The 13,471-nt window shown below is 39.4% G+C and overlaps 1 protein-coding gene across 1 annotated transcript; it reads left to right on the forward strand.

The window, feature by feature from the left end:
* The first annotated feature begins 1,353 nt into the window (after window positions 1-1,353).
* SLC13A2 (solute carrier family 13 member 2) lies at window positions 1,354-10,972 on the forward strand. The gene is made up of 11 exons (XM_050908882.1): window positions 1,354-1,467; window positions 1,817-1,953; window positions 3,052-3,278; window positions 4,186-4,366; window positions 4,589-4,711; window positions 5,640-5,861; window positions 5,964-6,061; window positions 6,648-6,769; window positions 8,804-8,965; window positions 9,931-10,068; window positions 10,841-10,972. The coding sequence occupies exons 1-11, from the start codon at window positions 1,369-1,371 to the stop codon at window positions 10,970-10,972; spliced, it is 1,641 nt and encodes a 546-aa protein (XP_050764839.1). The 5' UTR covers window positions 1,354-1,368.
* The last annotated feature ends 2,499 nt before the right edge of the window (window positions 10,973-13,471 follow it).

The following is a 13,471-nucleotide window of genomic DNA, read 5'->3' on the forward strand; positions in this document are numbered from 1 at the left end:
CCTTAATAACAAAAATGGGAGAAAAAGGATCATCAAAATGGAAAATTGCTTTCAGTGCTTGATGGGATGTATAATTAAGGTTCTTACTGCTCTCATTCAAAAATAAGACTCAAAAAGGCGCCTTTTATCTCTTCATGAATCTCTTTCAGCTTTACTTCTCCAACCCTGCTGCTTTGGTAATTTACCACCTAGATTGCTATCTTCTTCTTTCCTCCAGACTACTCAGCTGCCCTGTTCATCCTTTCCCTTCACCAGCTCTGTAACTTCCATGCCATGTTCAGAAGTCCTCAGCATGTTCTAAAGCATCACAAGTTTGATCCTGCCAGCCATTATTCCAGCTCCTTGGTTTAATCCTCTGTAATCCAGCCATTACAATTTCCATCTCTTCGTTGTTTCCTCAATAAGCATCATTACATTTTCATTGATACTGTCCAGTATATTTTAGTGGACATCCTTGATCCAAGACCACACAACCGCTTTTTTCTTCCTTTGGATTTGCTGGCACCCATTATTGTGCTAGTTCCAAAATGAGGAAAACACTGTAACCTGCAATGTTGCTTTTCCTTGCTTTCTTCATCAGCCCAGCCATATGAAAATCTGTTGGGACATGTTATTTTGAATCATTTTAGTGTATAGGGACTGAGTTAAATATTTTTATATAAAATTTGGAGTGGTTGTCCAAAGCAGAACTAAACCAATGTTTTCTCAGAAAAAGAGTTTTCTCAGAAATAGGGGATCATACTTTCTTCAAAGAAACAAGACAAAGTCAGCGGAAGCTGAAACTGATCTGTGACCAGTTTGTCAGGGAGCCTTTCAAAGTCTGTACTAAGCTAAAAATCCAATGAAAAATAGATAAAAGTTTTTACAGTACAAGGAATGCAGGCTGTTGCAATGAGTTGGGGTTCATCTGGGCCATGTTCTCAAACGTGTGGAGAAACAGGTGGGAAACCTTGACTGGATCCGTAACTATTTCTGCAACTCAAAGACAGAAATATATAAAAAGAAAATACCACCATCAACAAAATCAAGACGTCTGTGCAGGAACTGCCAATTCCTTATCATGAAGGGTTCAAAGTCATCAGTTTATTTCTTTTCCTAAGTTTCTTGTTTTTCCCCATTGGAGGCCCCCATCTTTTCCTTACAGTTCTGACAAGGTTGTTGAATAGTTTGTCATTTGATTAGGATCTGCATAGGTAGGAGGACAGACGGGAGAGAAAGAAAATAACCTTTTCTCAAATCCCTTTATCAGGCAATGAATATAATTATGGGCTGTTGCCTTCTCAAAGCCTAAGTGAGATGTACAGTCTGTTCTGATCGCATGTCCTCTTCTTCTGTCAGGAGGCCCAATGTGGTTACGTTATCATAGTGATGGCACTGTTTTGGTGCACAGAAGCCTTGCCGTTGGCTGTCACAGCTCTCTTTCCTGTCCTGCTGTTCCCACTAATGAATATCATGGATTCAACAACAGTAAGAGATCTTACTCTATACATGTTTGCCTATGTATTTATTGGTCAGCTTCTCTTATTCCGGGATTATTTCCAAGGTGATTTCTAGGGTGTGGTGCAAAGAAGAGAAAATTGCACTATTGTTACACAGGGAATTGTCTGTCCTCTCCACGGAACAGAACTTGCATGAGCCTAGAGTGAACTCTGGGTGGAGCTGGTAATCTGAAATCAAAGCAAATTCACTGTTTAGATGCAATCCATAGTTACTACGTGCTAACGTCTTTGGGACAAGATCCTCCCTCAGAAAGTGCCTTCTCTCTAAACATTGGCTTCTTGTTGGCTTCTTTTCTCTGCCTTGTTCCATGTTACAGGTCTGCCAGGAGTACCTGAAGGACACCAATATGCTTTTTATTGGGGGACTGCTGATGGCCATTGCTATTGAGAATTGGCACCTACACAAGCGCGTTGCTCTGCGGGTCTTGCTTATCACTGGTGTCAGACCAGCCTTGTGAGTAACAGTCGTGAAAACGCTGTGGGATAAAGGACTTCATGGCATTAGTTCCTATCTCAGAGTTGCCTGTAGTCTCCTATGTGAATCTGCAAATCATATCCTACAAATGCTTTTCTACAGTCCAAGTGAGTTAGTGCCTGAGCAAACCTTGCAAATGGGGATCCTTTGATGTGTTACAGACCTGGTGCCTCTTTTCTGAATTCCAAATGGCTTTAGGTGGAGAAATAGCAACAAGAGAGTCAATGCTGAAAAGACAAGGGTGCTGCTAGGCTTGGCCAGAAGCACAGCTTTAGACAATCAGGAAAGACTGCAGCTGAAACACAGAAAACATATACTTTCTAACTGTTACACTGATTGCAAAGAGAAGAGAAAATATGGGGATCCTCGTTTTGAAAACAACAAACGTTTACCAGACTAGAACTTTAAGCTATGCAGAGGCTACGTGGCCCTATTTAATTTGTCTCAGATCATAAGAAGAGGGAATACTGAAGGAAATTACAAAGCAATAGAATAAAAATACATACAAGATAAAGCTCTTTTCATCTAATATATAATCTACATCTCATCTAAAGAATAATTTTGAGACAAATAACAGGGCAATACTGAAACAAGGATTAGAATTTTATATGAGTAAGAAGAGAATCTTAAATAATACAGGTGGGATAAAATTACAAAAAAAAGAGATCATCTTCCTCATGGCTTAAACTGATTGCCATTTGGGATCAAATTCAGCTTGCAATTCCTCTTCAAAATATATTATAATACATTAACATGTGTTATCGAGATGGTATGTCTTCCTCGGAAGCATGCAGAATAAGCAGGATACTGACTAGATAAACTGTTTGCTCCAAGATACCAGCTTCCACTTTCCTAGTCATAAGAATGTAAAAGCACAATTGGCTGAAATTGCAAAAAGAAAAATTTACGTTAAATCTTACTGTGTCATTCACAAAGCAGACTAGGGTAAGAGGCAGTGCTAGGTGTGAATTGCTAAGCATTGTCCAAACCTAGCATTTGTAACCAAAGCTTTGTAACAAAAAAAGGGCATTGCAGTGCTGAGTTCTGAACCGACTTTTTCAAACCTTTTCATTTCAGACTGCTCATGGGTTTCATGATTGTGACCGCCTTCCTGTCGATGTGGATCAGCAACACCGCCACCACTGCCATGATGGTCCCAATAGCACAAGCAGTGTTGGAACAGTTGCACAAGTCAGAAATGGAGTCTAGCACAGCTGGCCAAGCATCTGAAAACATCAATAAAGCCTTTGAACTGCAGGAAGAGTCAACTAAACCAGGTAGCCCCAAAGAAACAGAGGAAAAAGGTGAGTGGGTTACGGGTGGTTTTCCCTTTACGATAATGGAGGATGACCTGATGCCTTCTTCACCGTCATTATAGTCGCTAGTAAATTCTAAAAGGAGAATGTACCTAAAGCATCCTGACTGTATCAGACAGCATTTATGAGGCTCTTCCATGAACCAGACAAAAGCACAGTAAGATCTACTGACTTGGCTGAAGTTAGAAATAGGTTGAAAATATGAAGCAATGATAACTAATCAATAAAACAACAAAATGTAGAACTTCTCCATTAGCTGAAGCCTTTACATTAGGCTTGATATTTCCCTATATATTTATGTTAGTTCAATTATTATCTACTGTGTAACTTATGAGATAATAGGGAATTTCCGAGGGAAAATTTCCGGCCTATTTCATGCCAGGTTAGGGATTAGAATGATCTTTCTAATCCAAAGATACACAATGATGCAACAATATCTCTTTACCAGCTGTCTTGCCCTCTTCCCATCTTTGAGACAACTCCAGTGTTTCTGAATGTAAATCTCAGTGCCAGCAGTCGGGTGCTGGTACAGAACGAGTGACCTTCAGTCCAACTCCTCTGACTCTGCTGTACCTCCCTGACTTCTTGCCTCTCTCCCCTCCACGTGCAGTTCAGTCATTGCCCTAGTTCACCGAGAAGTGTCAGCAGTATGTTCAGACTTTATCACACGTTTCAACTTCTCTTCTTCTGAAAAACTGCTCTGTATGAAGACAAGCAGTGAAAATGGACGGAAGATCAAAGAATTAACAAAGCCACCCTTAAAATGAGGAAATTTGGCTCCTTCAGCTTTGAGTCCATTGTGTTCTAGCCTTGAAATACTGAATTATGCAGGCGCAAGATCTTTTCCTATCCAATCTAGCTTCTGTAACTCTTTTGTTCCTGTCTTGGGACCTAGGTAGTAGTCATGTCCTGACAGTCGAGGAGGACAGAAAGAGAGATGAAACTCTGCGAGAGGAGAAACACAAGAAATTCTGCAAGGGAATGTCTCTCTGTATTTGTTACTCAGCCAGTATTGGAGGGATTGCGACTCTGACTGGGACAACACCAAATCTGGTACTGCAAGGACAAATTGATGAGTAAGTCTGGTTGAATTTGGGATTACATACCCACTAAACTGCATCATTCTGCTACAGCTGACTTCCAGCCAACACAGAGAAGGAAAATATCAATTTGGTAACTTTGTTGGGAAGTTAGCTTCTCTTCCTCAGTGGGCCTCACAGCACCTCCTCTTCTCTGAATCATTAATTACAGAAGAGAGCGCAGAATTTTGGACGCTAACAGCCATCTACATTTTACAGGCTTTTCCCTAACAATGGCAATATCATCAACTTTGCCTCTTGGTTCTCCTTTGCCTTCCCCACCATGATCGTGTTACTGGTTTTGACGTGGATTTGGCTGCAGATACTGTACTTGGGCTTTAAGTAAGTACCCTCTACACACTGTAGTACAGCTGACAGGCCTGTTAGCAAGTACTCATTACATGTTGTAACACAAGTGATACTTTTATTGATGAGCCTATGCTTGAAAGTCAGACAGCAAGTGACAAAGTCCTCACATACAACAGAGACTACCAGAACAGCATACTAAGTAGCTGTTAAAATGCTGCAACTTTTTCTCCGAGGAGCCTGATCAAATCCCAGCTAAATATACTCTGTAGATGACAACAGGAAGTTATAACTGCATATAACCTGTTATGCAGCATTGCTTTCATGTCCTGAAAGACTGTTGTGCTTCAAATCAGGAAACTGATTTCTACATATAGCCGGTCAAGACCTTTGTGACGAGAGTTGCTACAGACCTAGAGGATTAGTATTGTGCCAGTTCCCAATGCTAATCACCCCATACAACCGGCTTGCGTTACCTACCTGTTTAACACTTAGCCTATCACACTTGTATTATGCCCAACCTCCTTTCTTTTAAATGGAAAGAGCTCTGCAATACCCGCAATGGTACTTCAGTCTTCAAATTCCTCTTTTAAAATTCTCCTTTTCTGTAATTTTAAAAAGCTTGGCAACTGTTTACTTCCTGGTGATCATATAGCCTTGTCAGTCACACTAACATTGACATTATTTCCCCATTTGTCCAGATAGCATGCCTGTTTATATTTAGGTCACGAGCTTTTAGGGGTAGGAAGCTTCTTTCTGATCATCTTGGCAGTACACAGTACAATGAAGTTACTATCCAACACCTATGGCTGCTGATGCTATGATAGTTATATATATATAATTTATATATGCATATATAAATACATATATCTAAAAGACAATATGACTGAGTGTAAAATTTGGATTCTTAACTCTGAGGATATCTGGCAAATTTCTCTGATATTTCTTGTCCATTTTTTTCTAGTTTTCAGAAGAATTTTGGTTGTGCTGCAAATGCCTCTGCCAAGGCTAAGGAGCAACGGGCCTATGATGTTATCAAGGAAGAGACCAAGAAATTGGGCTCAATGAAATTTGCAGAAATAGCAGTTTTGATCCTCTTCATACTACTGGTACTGCTCTGGTTTACAAGAGACCCTGGTTTCATACCAGGTTGGGCAACAGTTCTTTTCAACAAAAATGATACAAGGTATCACCACTTCTTCTCCTCACTTTGAGTAAAAATGAGGTAGGCTAGACTTGATAAAAATGAAAACACAGCCAGACTAAATATCTGACTGATCTATTGCAGCTATGTCACTGATGCTACAGTTGCCATCTTCATTTCAGTTTTGTTGTTCATCATCCCTTCCAACATTTCTAACAATGACACAGACAAACAACAAACAGGTAAGTTTATTGAAGGCATCAAAGATCAACTGTCAGAATAGGTACACGGGAAGTTTTACATTGTAGATTTACAAAGGAAATTTCAAACATTAAACAAGATTTCAAACGGCTTTTCCTGCATAGCTATAACTGTATGCTTTAGGCTAGGCAAGGCATATATCCCATAAAAGTTCTCTGTTTCTTGTAATTTAACTAAGTAGGAAACTCTTACCCCAGCAGTGTTCCAGACACTAGTATACACATATGTAAAAGCTTCTGAAGCTGGAGTCTTCAGGAGAGAATACATGACTTAACAGAAACACATACAGTTCTGCAGATATGTTGCCATACTTCCAACTCACTCTTACCTGTATTCTACTATACCTCTTGGAGCAGCTACAGATCATTCATTAGTATTTTTGCAAGTCAAGTTTTAAAACCTTTGCTGATGAGGCTCTCGTCATTTGCTTTAGGAGATAATTCCACAGTCTACTCGATCTTGCTGACAGAAGTGTTTTCTGATGTTCAGATAAACTCACCTCCCACCAAGAAGTCCTCCTTTCTTTGGAGAATGTAACATGACTTACAAAATCTTTTTGGATTTTAGGCAGCAAGTCAAAGATCCGAGCACCTCCAGCTCTCCTGGACTGGAAAGTAGTTCACCAGAAAATGCCATGGAACATTGTGTTTCTGCTGGGAGGTGGCTTTGCCTTAGCCAAAGGCAGTGAGGTAACATTCCTCTGCTTACCTGGTATTTGTGTCTTCCTGGGTGTTTTCCATCTTGCTTTTCATGCATGCTCTCCCAGAACACAAGAGGGCACGCTGGTAGCACCAAACGCGCACTTCCTCAGTGAGCGGCAGTAGGACAGCCTTCACCATCCTTAGGAGGAGTCCTGTGATTAGAACAAAACTTTATTGTTGCCTATGCAACTGGGATGGTACTACCAATCAAGGCAGCATGATTAACTGTGTTTCTAGAAAGTGGATGATTAAGAAACTACCCCAATACATTAAAGGTTCTATTAAATAAAACTTAATTGATGTGGCATGCATGAGGAGATAATGTGCCCAGGATGGGTCTCCAAACTATTTCAAACTACTTATGGAAATATGATTTAAATTAAACTACTAGAAGACAAATGTAGAGCTAGCTAGAGAACACTCAGGAGCTGATAAAAATGTCTGGCTGTCAGACTGAAGGATGTACTGATGTACTTCTGCAGGCATCTGCCAGGAGTCCAGTGCTACAAATTATTTTTCAGTAATGACTTAGATGATGGAACAGACAATACATTTATTAAATCTATAGACAATAAACAAATTGGAAAAGGCTTCAAGTGCCTGGAAATACTAGTTTAGAATTCAAAGATCACAAGGACCTGTAAAAGTGTTTCTAGAAAACAAGGATGCAACTTAATATGGGAAATAGGAAGAAATAACCAAGTATCACAAATGCAAGATGTGGAAATGACTGGATAAGTTTTAAAGCTGCTCATACGCCTTATTCTAGTCAATATTATTATATTGCTACTGAGAAAAAAGCAAATAACTGGAAACTATAAGTAGGACCATCATACATAAGACATGTAAAATATAATCCTTGCACTCAGGACTGGTAAGTCCTCAGGTACAGTAATGTATTCAGTTTTGGATATCAGTCTTCAACAACGTGCGGGCTATATGAAGAAAGTCTAGAGGAAGGTAGTAAGAATGGGAAACATGTTTGGAAAAGGAAAGATTCAAGAAATTACATTAATTTATTCTAGAATAAGCCATCAAATACATAAAAGCTGCTGCAGAAAGGTAGTATAGTTCTTTATATTCTGATGGTGCTAAAGGGCTTAAATTGCAGCAAAGGAGATTTAGGTTAAGCAGTAGGAAAATGGTCCAACTGTAAAGATAGTTCAGCACTTGAAAAAATTATCTGGGGAGATTTTGGAAACATCATTGCTAGAGATTTTTAACAAAAAGTTTGAAAAACTTCTATCAGTAATAATTTAGGTAGAGCCAATCCTGCCCTAAGACAGGGTATTAGACTAGTCCTTTCAAGATAGATTCCAGCCCTCCTGTGAGATAGCACTTTTCAATGTCAGAAGAGACAGGCTGAAGTAACCAAGACATGAAACAGGGAGGACATGAAGAAGAATGATGGTTGCAAAACCAGTAAGAAAGCTAGGCCATAATGCATGAAGCAGCAAGACAGGCACAGTTAGGATATGTTCTCTTGAGAACAGCTGAATAATAATGATGCCCAAACTACAGCCCAGAATGATAGGGAAGATGCTGGTATTGTCCAGTGACTGAGAAGGATGAAAGGTATGAAAAGCTTCAGATAGTTGATCAAGATCTCAGCCAATGTGATGAAATTACATTAAATCGCTAGAATATCTGCTAAGATATACGAAATTATTTTAGAAAGTGAGTTCAAAGATCTTTGTTTAAATTAAAAAAAAAGCCCTGAATATTGATCATGTACAACTAATGGCCTGAACAGAGAAATAATTATTTGCTGTCAATAATGTACTGTAAATGTAGTATCTTCTTCCTTCACATTTTTTGGAAGGAAAGCACATTCTTTTTTAACCTACCGAATTATTGTGTCTATGAGCATTGCCTCTTACATGTTTTTCTACAGAAAGCAGTTTGTATGAGAACTCCTATAAGAAGGGAAGGTAGAATTGGTATGAGAAATGTAATTGGACTGTGATGTGGCTATTTCTCCTCCAGCCTACTATCTTGACAGACCTCTTTCCTCTGTTACAGGAATCTGGTCTGTCTTCATGGTTAGGTAGCAAACTGACTCCCCTGCAGCAAATCCCTCATCCAGCGATTGCTCTCCTGTTGTGTCTCCTTATTGCCACGTTCACCGAATGCACCAGCAACGTGGCCACCACTACCCTCTTTCTCCCTATTCTGGCTTCAATGGTAAGTTCCAGTGTTTCAAAATACTCTTATAAGAACAGCTTTCAACTCTTCTCCAAGCATACATCTGCTCAATTATAAAAACTAACTGGCTGACATAGCCAAGCACTGGTTTGTGTATCCGATCAGGAATACAAGACTTAAAATATACATATATGTATGTGCATGCATATATATTCACACACACTGTGCTTAGTTCAACCTTTCTAAAATCATTGCTGGTGAAAAGTAAAGGGATTAAATTCATTGGCATATTAGACTTTGCCTTCTGGCCTAAACAACCTTATGAGGTCACTGCCAGCTGTACTTGTTTTTTCCTATTTGTTCTGCATAGAGACAGCAACAGCAGCAGCATTTGCTTCCCTGCAACATTCCATTACTGTATTTCACTCCGACCACTAGCCTTCCAGAAGTCTCTGAAGGTGATAGCATTAGTCAAGCTCTATGACCTAATTCAGACTTTTGCATTTCCACAGGAGATTCCTGTTGCTGGGGTAGACACAGTTCTGCAGCGTGAAAAGCTGGTTCCAGATAGAAACTGGAATAAGCTCCACCAAAATCTTTTTGCATAGGCCACAGACTCCAGCTAACCCCTAAACTCAGCTTCAGAGCTTGGGCTACCCTGTTTCCTCTGATAATTTAATTTTGTTCTTAACCAGTTTGAAGCCACTCTACATTTTTGCCTGGTTTTAGAGTTGAATACAACTATTATTATTAATTTATACTGCAGCAGTGATCAGATTCCACAATCAGGAACACAAAGCACTAACCACAAAATCCATTCTTGCATTTGCTACATAAAGACATTGGCTAGAAGTTTCTAAAGCAGAACCAAAATATGAGTGGCTGCAGTGTTTGTGAAAGAACGTGGTTTCTGACACGGACAAATACAATCAGTCTTCTGCCAAAAGATTTCTATGCATTTTTGTATATTGAAACCATCACCTTTGCTCTCCCTTCTTGCATAGGCTGAAGCGATCTGCCTCAATCCACTCTATGTCATGCTGCCCTGTACACTTTCTGCGTCCTTGGCATTCATGCTCCCAGTGGCCACTCCTCCTAACGCCATTGTCTTCTCATATGGACAACTCAAGGTTATAGATATGGTGAGCAAAAGCACATTATTTTCAGAATTTTCATCACTAGTTTTGATCTTTCTTTTTTCTAATATTGGTTCTTCTTGGAAGAGTGTTAGAAAACTCACTGTACTCAGCTTATGTCAAATGGAAAGAAGAACATACATGTGTGAATGAATAAAGGGCCACACTGACTCTAATATATACTCAGAGCCTTATAAAGATGCTATTGAGCTTTTAAAGAACAGCCAAGGCCTCTTGAAGATGTTCCAACAAGAGCTTGCTGTCAATGAGAAATGGCAATGTCTAACCGTTCGAAAAGCCCAAATGCAGATCATAAGGATGTCAAAGGGTCCTCTCATCTGGACGGTCCTTCTGCAGGGACTACGGAAAAGCCTAGCACATCTCACTAGGCTGCCCTGATGCCCCTTCTCACTATGTTAAGGAAGGAAGGACAAGGATGCCATGTCTCTTGATAACTTTTCTAATTTATAATTGATCCAAGAAGAAATCCAAAATAACATTAAGAGACAGATGCCAGGTCAGAAGAGAAAGTCCTGCATAAGTGGATTAAAAGGATTTCAGGACTTCTAGTTTAAGAGTTTTATCCAATGGAAACTCATTTTCCCCTAATACAAGTTATATTTGTGAAGAAAACCAGCTTAAATGTAATTTGATGGAGTTCTGATGGAGTTGTGAAAAAAGGCCAAAGAGAAAATCTAACCGTACAAACAATCCTAATCAGCAAGGAAGGAAAGAAGTACTCAGTTCAACTAATAACCCTTCTTTTTTATAATTCTAGGCCAAAGCTGGGTTTGTACTCAACATCCTAGGAGTTCTGACGATAACTCTAGCCATCAACACCTGGGCTTCATCTTTGTTCCAACTGCAAACTTTCCCATCTTGGGCAAATAGGACAGGTACATGCCCGTAATATGGAGAGGCAAGAGAACCAACAACTGTTTCTGTTAGAACTGCAATGAGAGCAAGACCGTCATCTACACAAGTTTTGCCGAGGCAGTGGTTAAGAGACAGGCCTGTTCTGTGGCAAAGGAAAAGCCTCCTACAAGCAAAATCATTCAGTTGATAACAGCAATACAATTGTCTAACAGTGCCGTTTAGCAGGCAATTTTGTTACCCCAGCAGTAAGACGAGGTAACCTTTGGCTTTTCAACTGTTCTAGGTATCTTTAGATTTTCTGTCTCTGCAGGGGTAGATTTTCCCCAAGTGCTGGCTACATTGCTTTTCAAGCTCCACCTGTAAAGTCTGAAATCTGCAGTGAGAAAGAAGAGAGAGGTGTGTATATAAAAGGAAGGAGAGAGACTCTACATTCCTGATTTCATGCATATATCTGTGTATTGTCACAACTAATATGACTATTCACCTGTATATGAGTACACAGGCCTCTGTGTATATGTTCAAAATGTACATGATTGTTATATACTCTGTGGGCATTCACAGCAAGGCATGTGTTGTATGATTACAGACAAATCACATACTGTCAGCCCGTTCTATTACTTCGAAATGTATTTATTTGCAGTCCACTTGTTATGAATGTAAAAGACCATTTTTTTCCTAGAACATCTGTCCCATTGTTATTTATGTAAGATTACAGCCTGCAAGGTCATGATAAGAATAGCAATATTCTCTTCAGAGGGGGAGAATCCCTGTGTCCTAAAAATATATATGATTGAATTAAAGATTTTTTTTTATGTACCCCTGTGTTATGGAGATTTTTGCTATTATATATCACTGCTTCTACTTCTGTCTTCCACATATCAACTGCTTGTCTGTGTGCTTACTTAAAATATCTTGAAATAATCAGAGAAGTTAGCATAATTGATTTTCTCTTATCATTAAAGTAATAACTATTATTAAGAGTCCAATTTTCTTGGAATCTCAAAACCAAGATCTTCCTTTTCAAAAGCCCCTAATACTGTTAAATATTTAATCCCTGTTCTGCTGAAACTGACTTTCAGTAGCACATAGACTCCTAATGACCAAACTGACAAAGATACTGGAATATCCAAAGACTTTGCCAAATCAAGCACTTAGTACCATAAATGAGGCTGGGTTCAGACAGATCAGTTATACAGTATGTGCCCCTGAACTTTGCGCCAAATGCTTTGTTCTGTTGTTGCCTGCCTAAGTTTTGCACAAAGTCTGCTGCACTTCTGAAATCCCACTTGAACCATACTGGTTCAATGAGAGTAAACGTGAGTGAATTTCACTCTAAAATAGTATGCATGCTCTTCAAAATCTTTCTTCTTTCTTTCTCTATCCTAATTATTAGGAGACAAGGACGAAGTGCAGTGTACATTTGATTTATAAAATGTTAGAATTCACTGACCTGCAGTAGTTTCCTTCCGGTTCCAACTCTCAAGACAATTCTGGTATCTGCTGATCACTGATTCTCTTTGCACTGATAGCTTCATTGGCCTGACAAGCACAGTTGCTCTGGAAAATCACTGTCTCAGAAAGAACAGTCTGGTATTAACCCTTCAGTGGCTTTGAAAGGCAGTGTTTTGATTTGGTGTGTGATAGGGATCCAATAGAATATCCACAGCACAAGAAGGAAGGACATTTATTCACTTTTGCTAATGAGCTCCTGGGTAATTGATTTCAATCACATAATGACTTGCTCAGGTCACTGCTAAACCACTCACCTTCTTTCCCTTTGCATTTACCTCTATCAAATAACATCCAAATCTGTCTAAATATTTTCATTACACTGCTCACCCTGTGTCTGAGTACCTAACAAAATGACAAACTCAAGCAGATGATTTGCTGCAAACCTCTCCCTTCTTCGCTCTTTGTCTACAGCATCAGGGCAGTGTGCATAGCTTTTGTTGCTTTTTGTTTTCTTTGAAATACTTGCACATAGTTTACATGTCCTTCTAAATTACTGCTTAGCTAAGCAGGAAATGTTGAATTCTTATAACATTTCCCATCAGCCTCTCCTTCCAGCCCTTTAAAACTGTGTTATGATTCTTTGAAGTCTTTTCTATTAGTCTACATTATTCAGAGGCTGTGGTGTGTGTAAGTACATGCAGGAGCACAGGTGCAATCTTTATGGCAATCTCAAGAAGAAAGAAGAGAGACATCAAGTAGCACAGAGTGTCATGGGGCCAATGCAATAATGCTGGGTGTTCCATGTTCATTAGCATGTATGAGTATATAAAGGTTAGAGACTTACCAGAAAATGGCTGCAGCGAAAGTTACTCAAGGTGTATACAAATGCCCAGCTTCCAGAAGAATATGGGTGAAAAGCTGTAATCTGTAGACAGAGAAGAAAAGCTAACAATAATACCAGGACATAAAGAGAACGGAAAATTTCATTAATAGTTTCCACCTTGAAGTGATGGTAGTAGCAAGTACTCACTGGGCAGTTTATTGCCTTGGGTGTGTCTGAGCGCAGGACTAGTTGAGGTAC

This window comes from Gymnogyps californianus, chromosome 20 (assembly GCF_018139145.2).
Source record: "Gymnogyps californianus isolate 813 chromosome 20, ASM1813914v2, whole genome shotgun sequence".
Lineage (NCBI taxonomy): Eukaryota > Metazoa > Chordata > Aves > Accipitriformes > Cathartidae > Gymnogyps > Gymnogyps californianus.

Bases quoted from the DNA above. Each gene is read 5' to 3' on its own strand.
- SLC13A2 (XM_050908882.1), top strand. From the start codon at position 1,369: ATGGCACTGTTTTGGTGCACAGAAGCCTTGCCGTTGGCTGTCACAGCT. The intron at 1,954-3,051 runs GTGAGTAACAGT...TTTTCATTTCAG, and splicing joins ACTGGTGTCAGACCAGCCTT to ACTGCTCATGGGTTTCATGA. The intron at 3,279-4,185 runs GTGAGTGGGTTA...CTTGGGACCTAG, and splicing joins CAAAGAAACAGAGGAAAAAG to GTAGTAGTCATGTCCTGACA.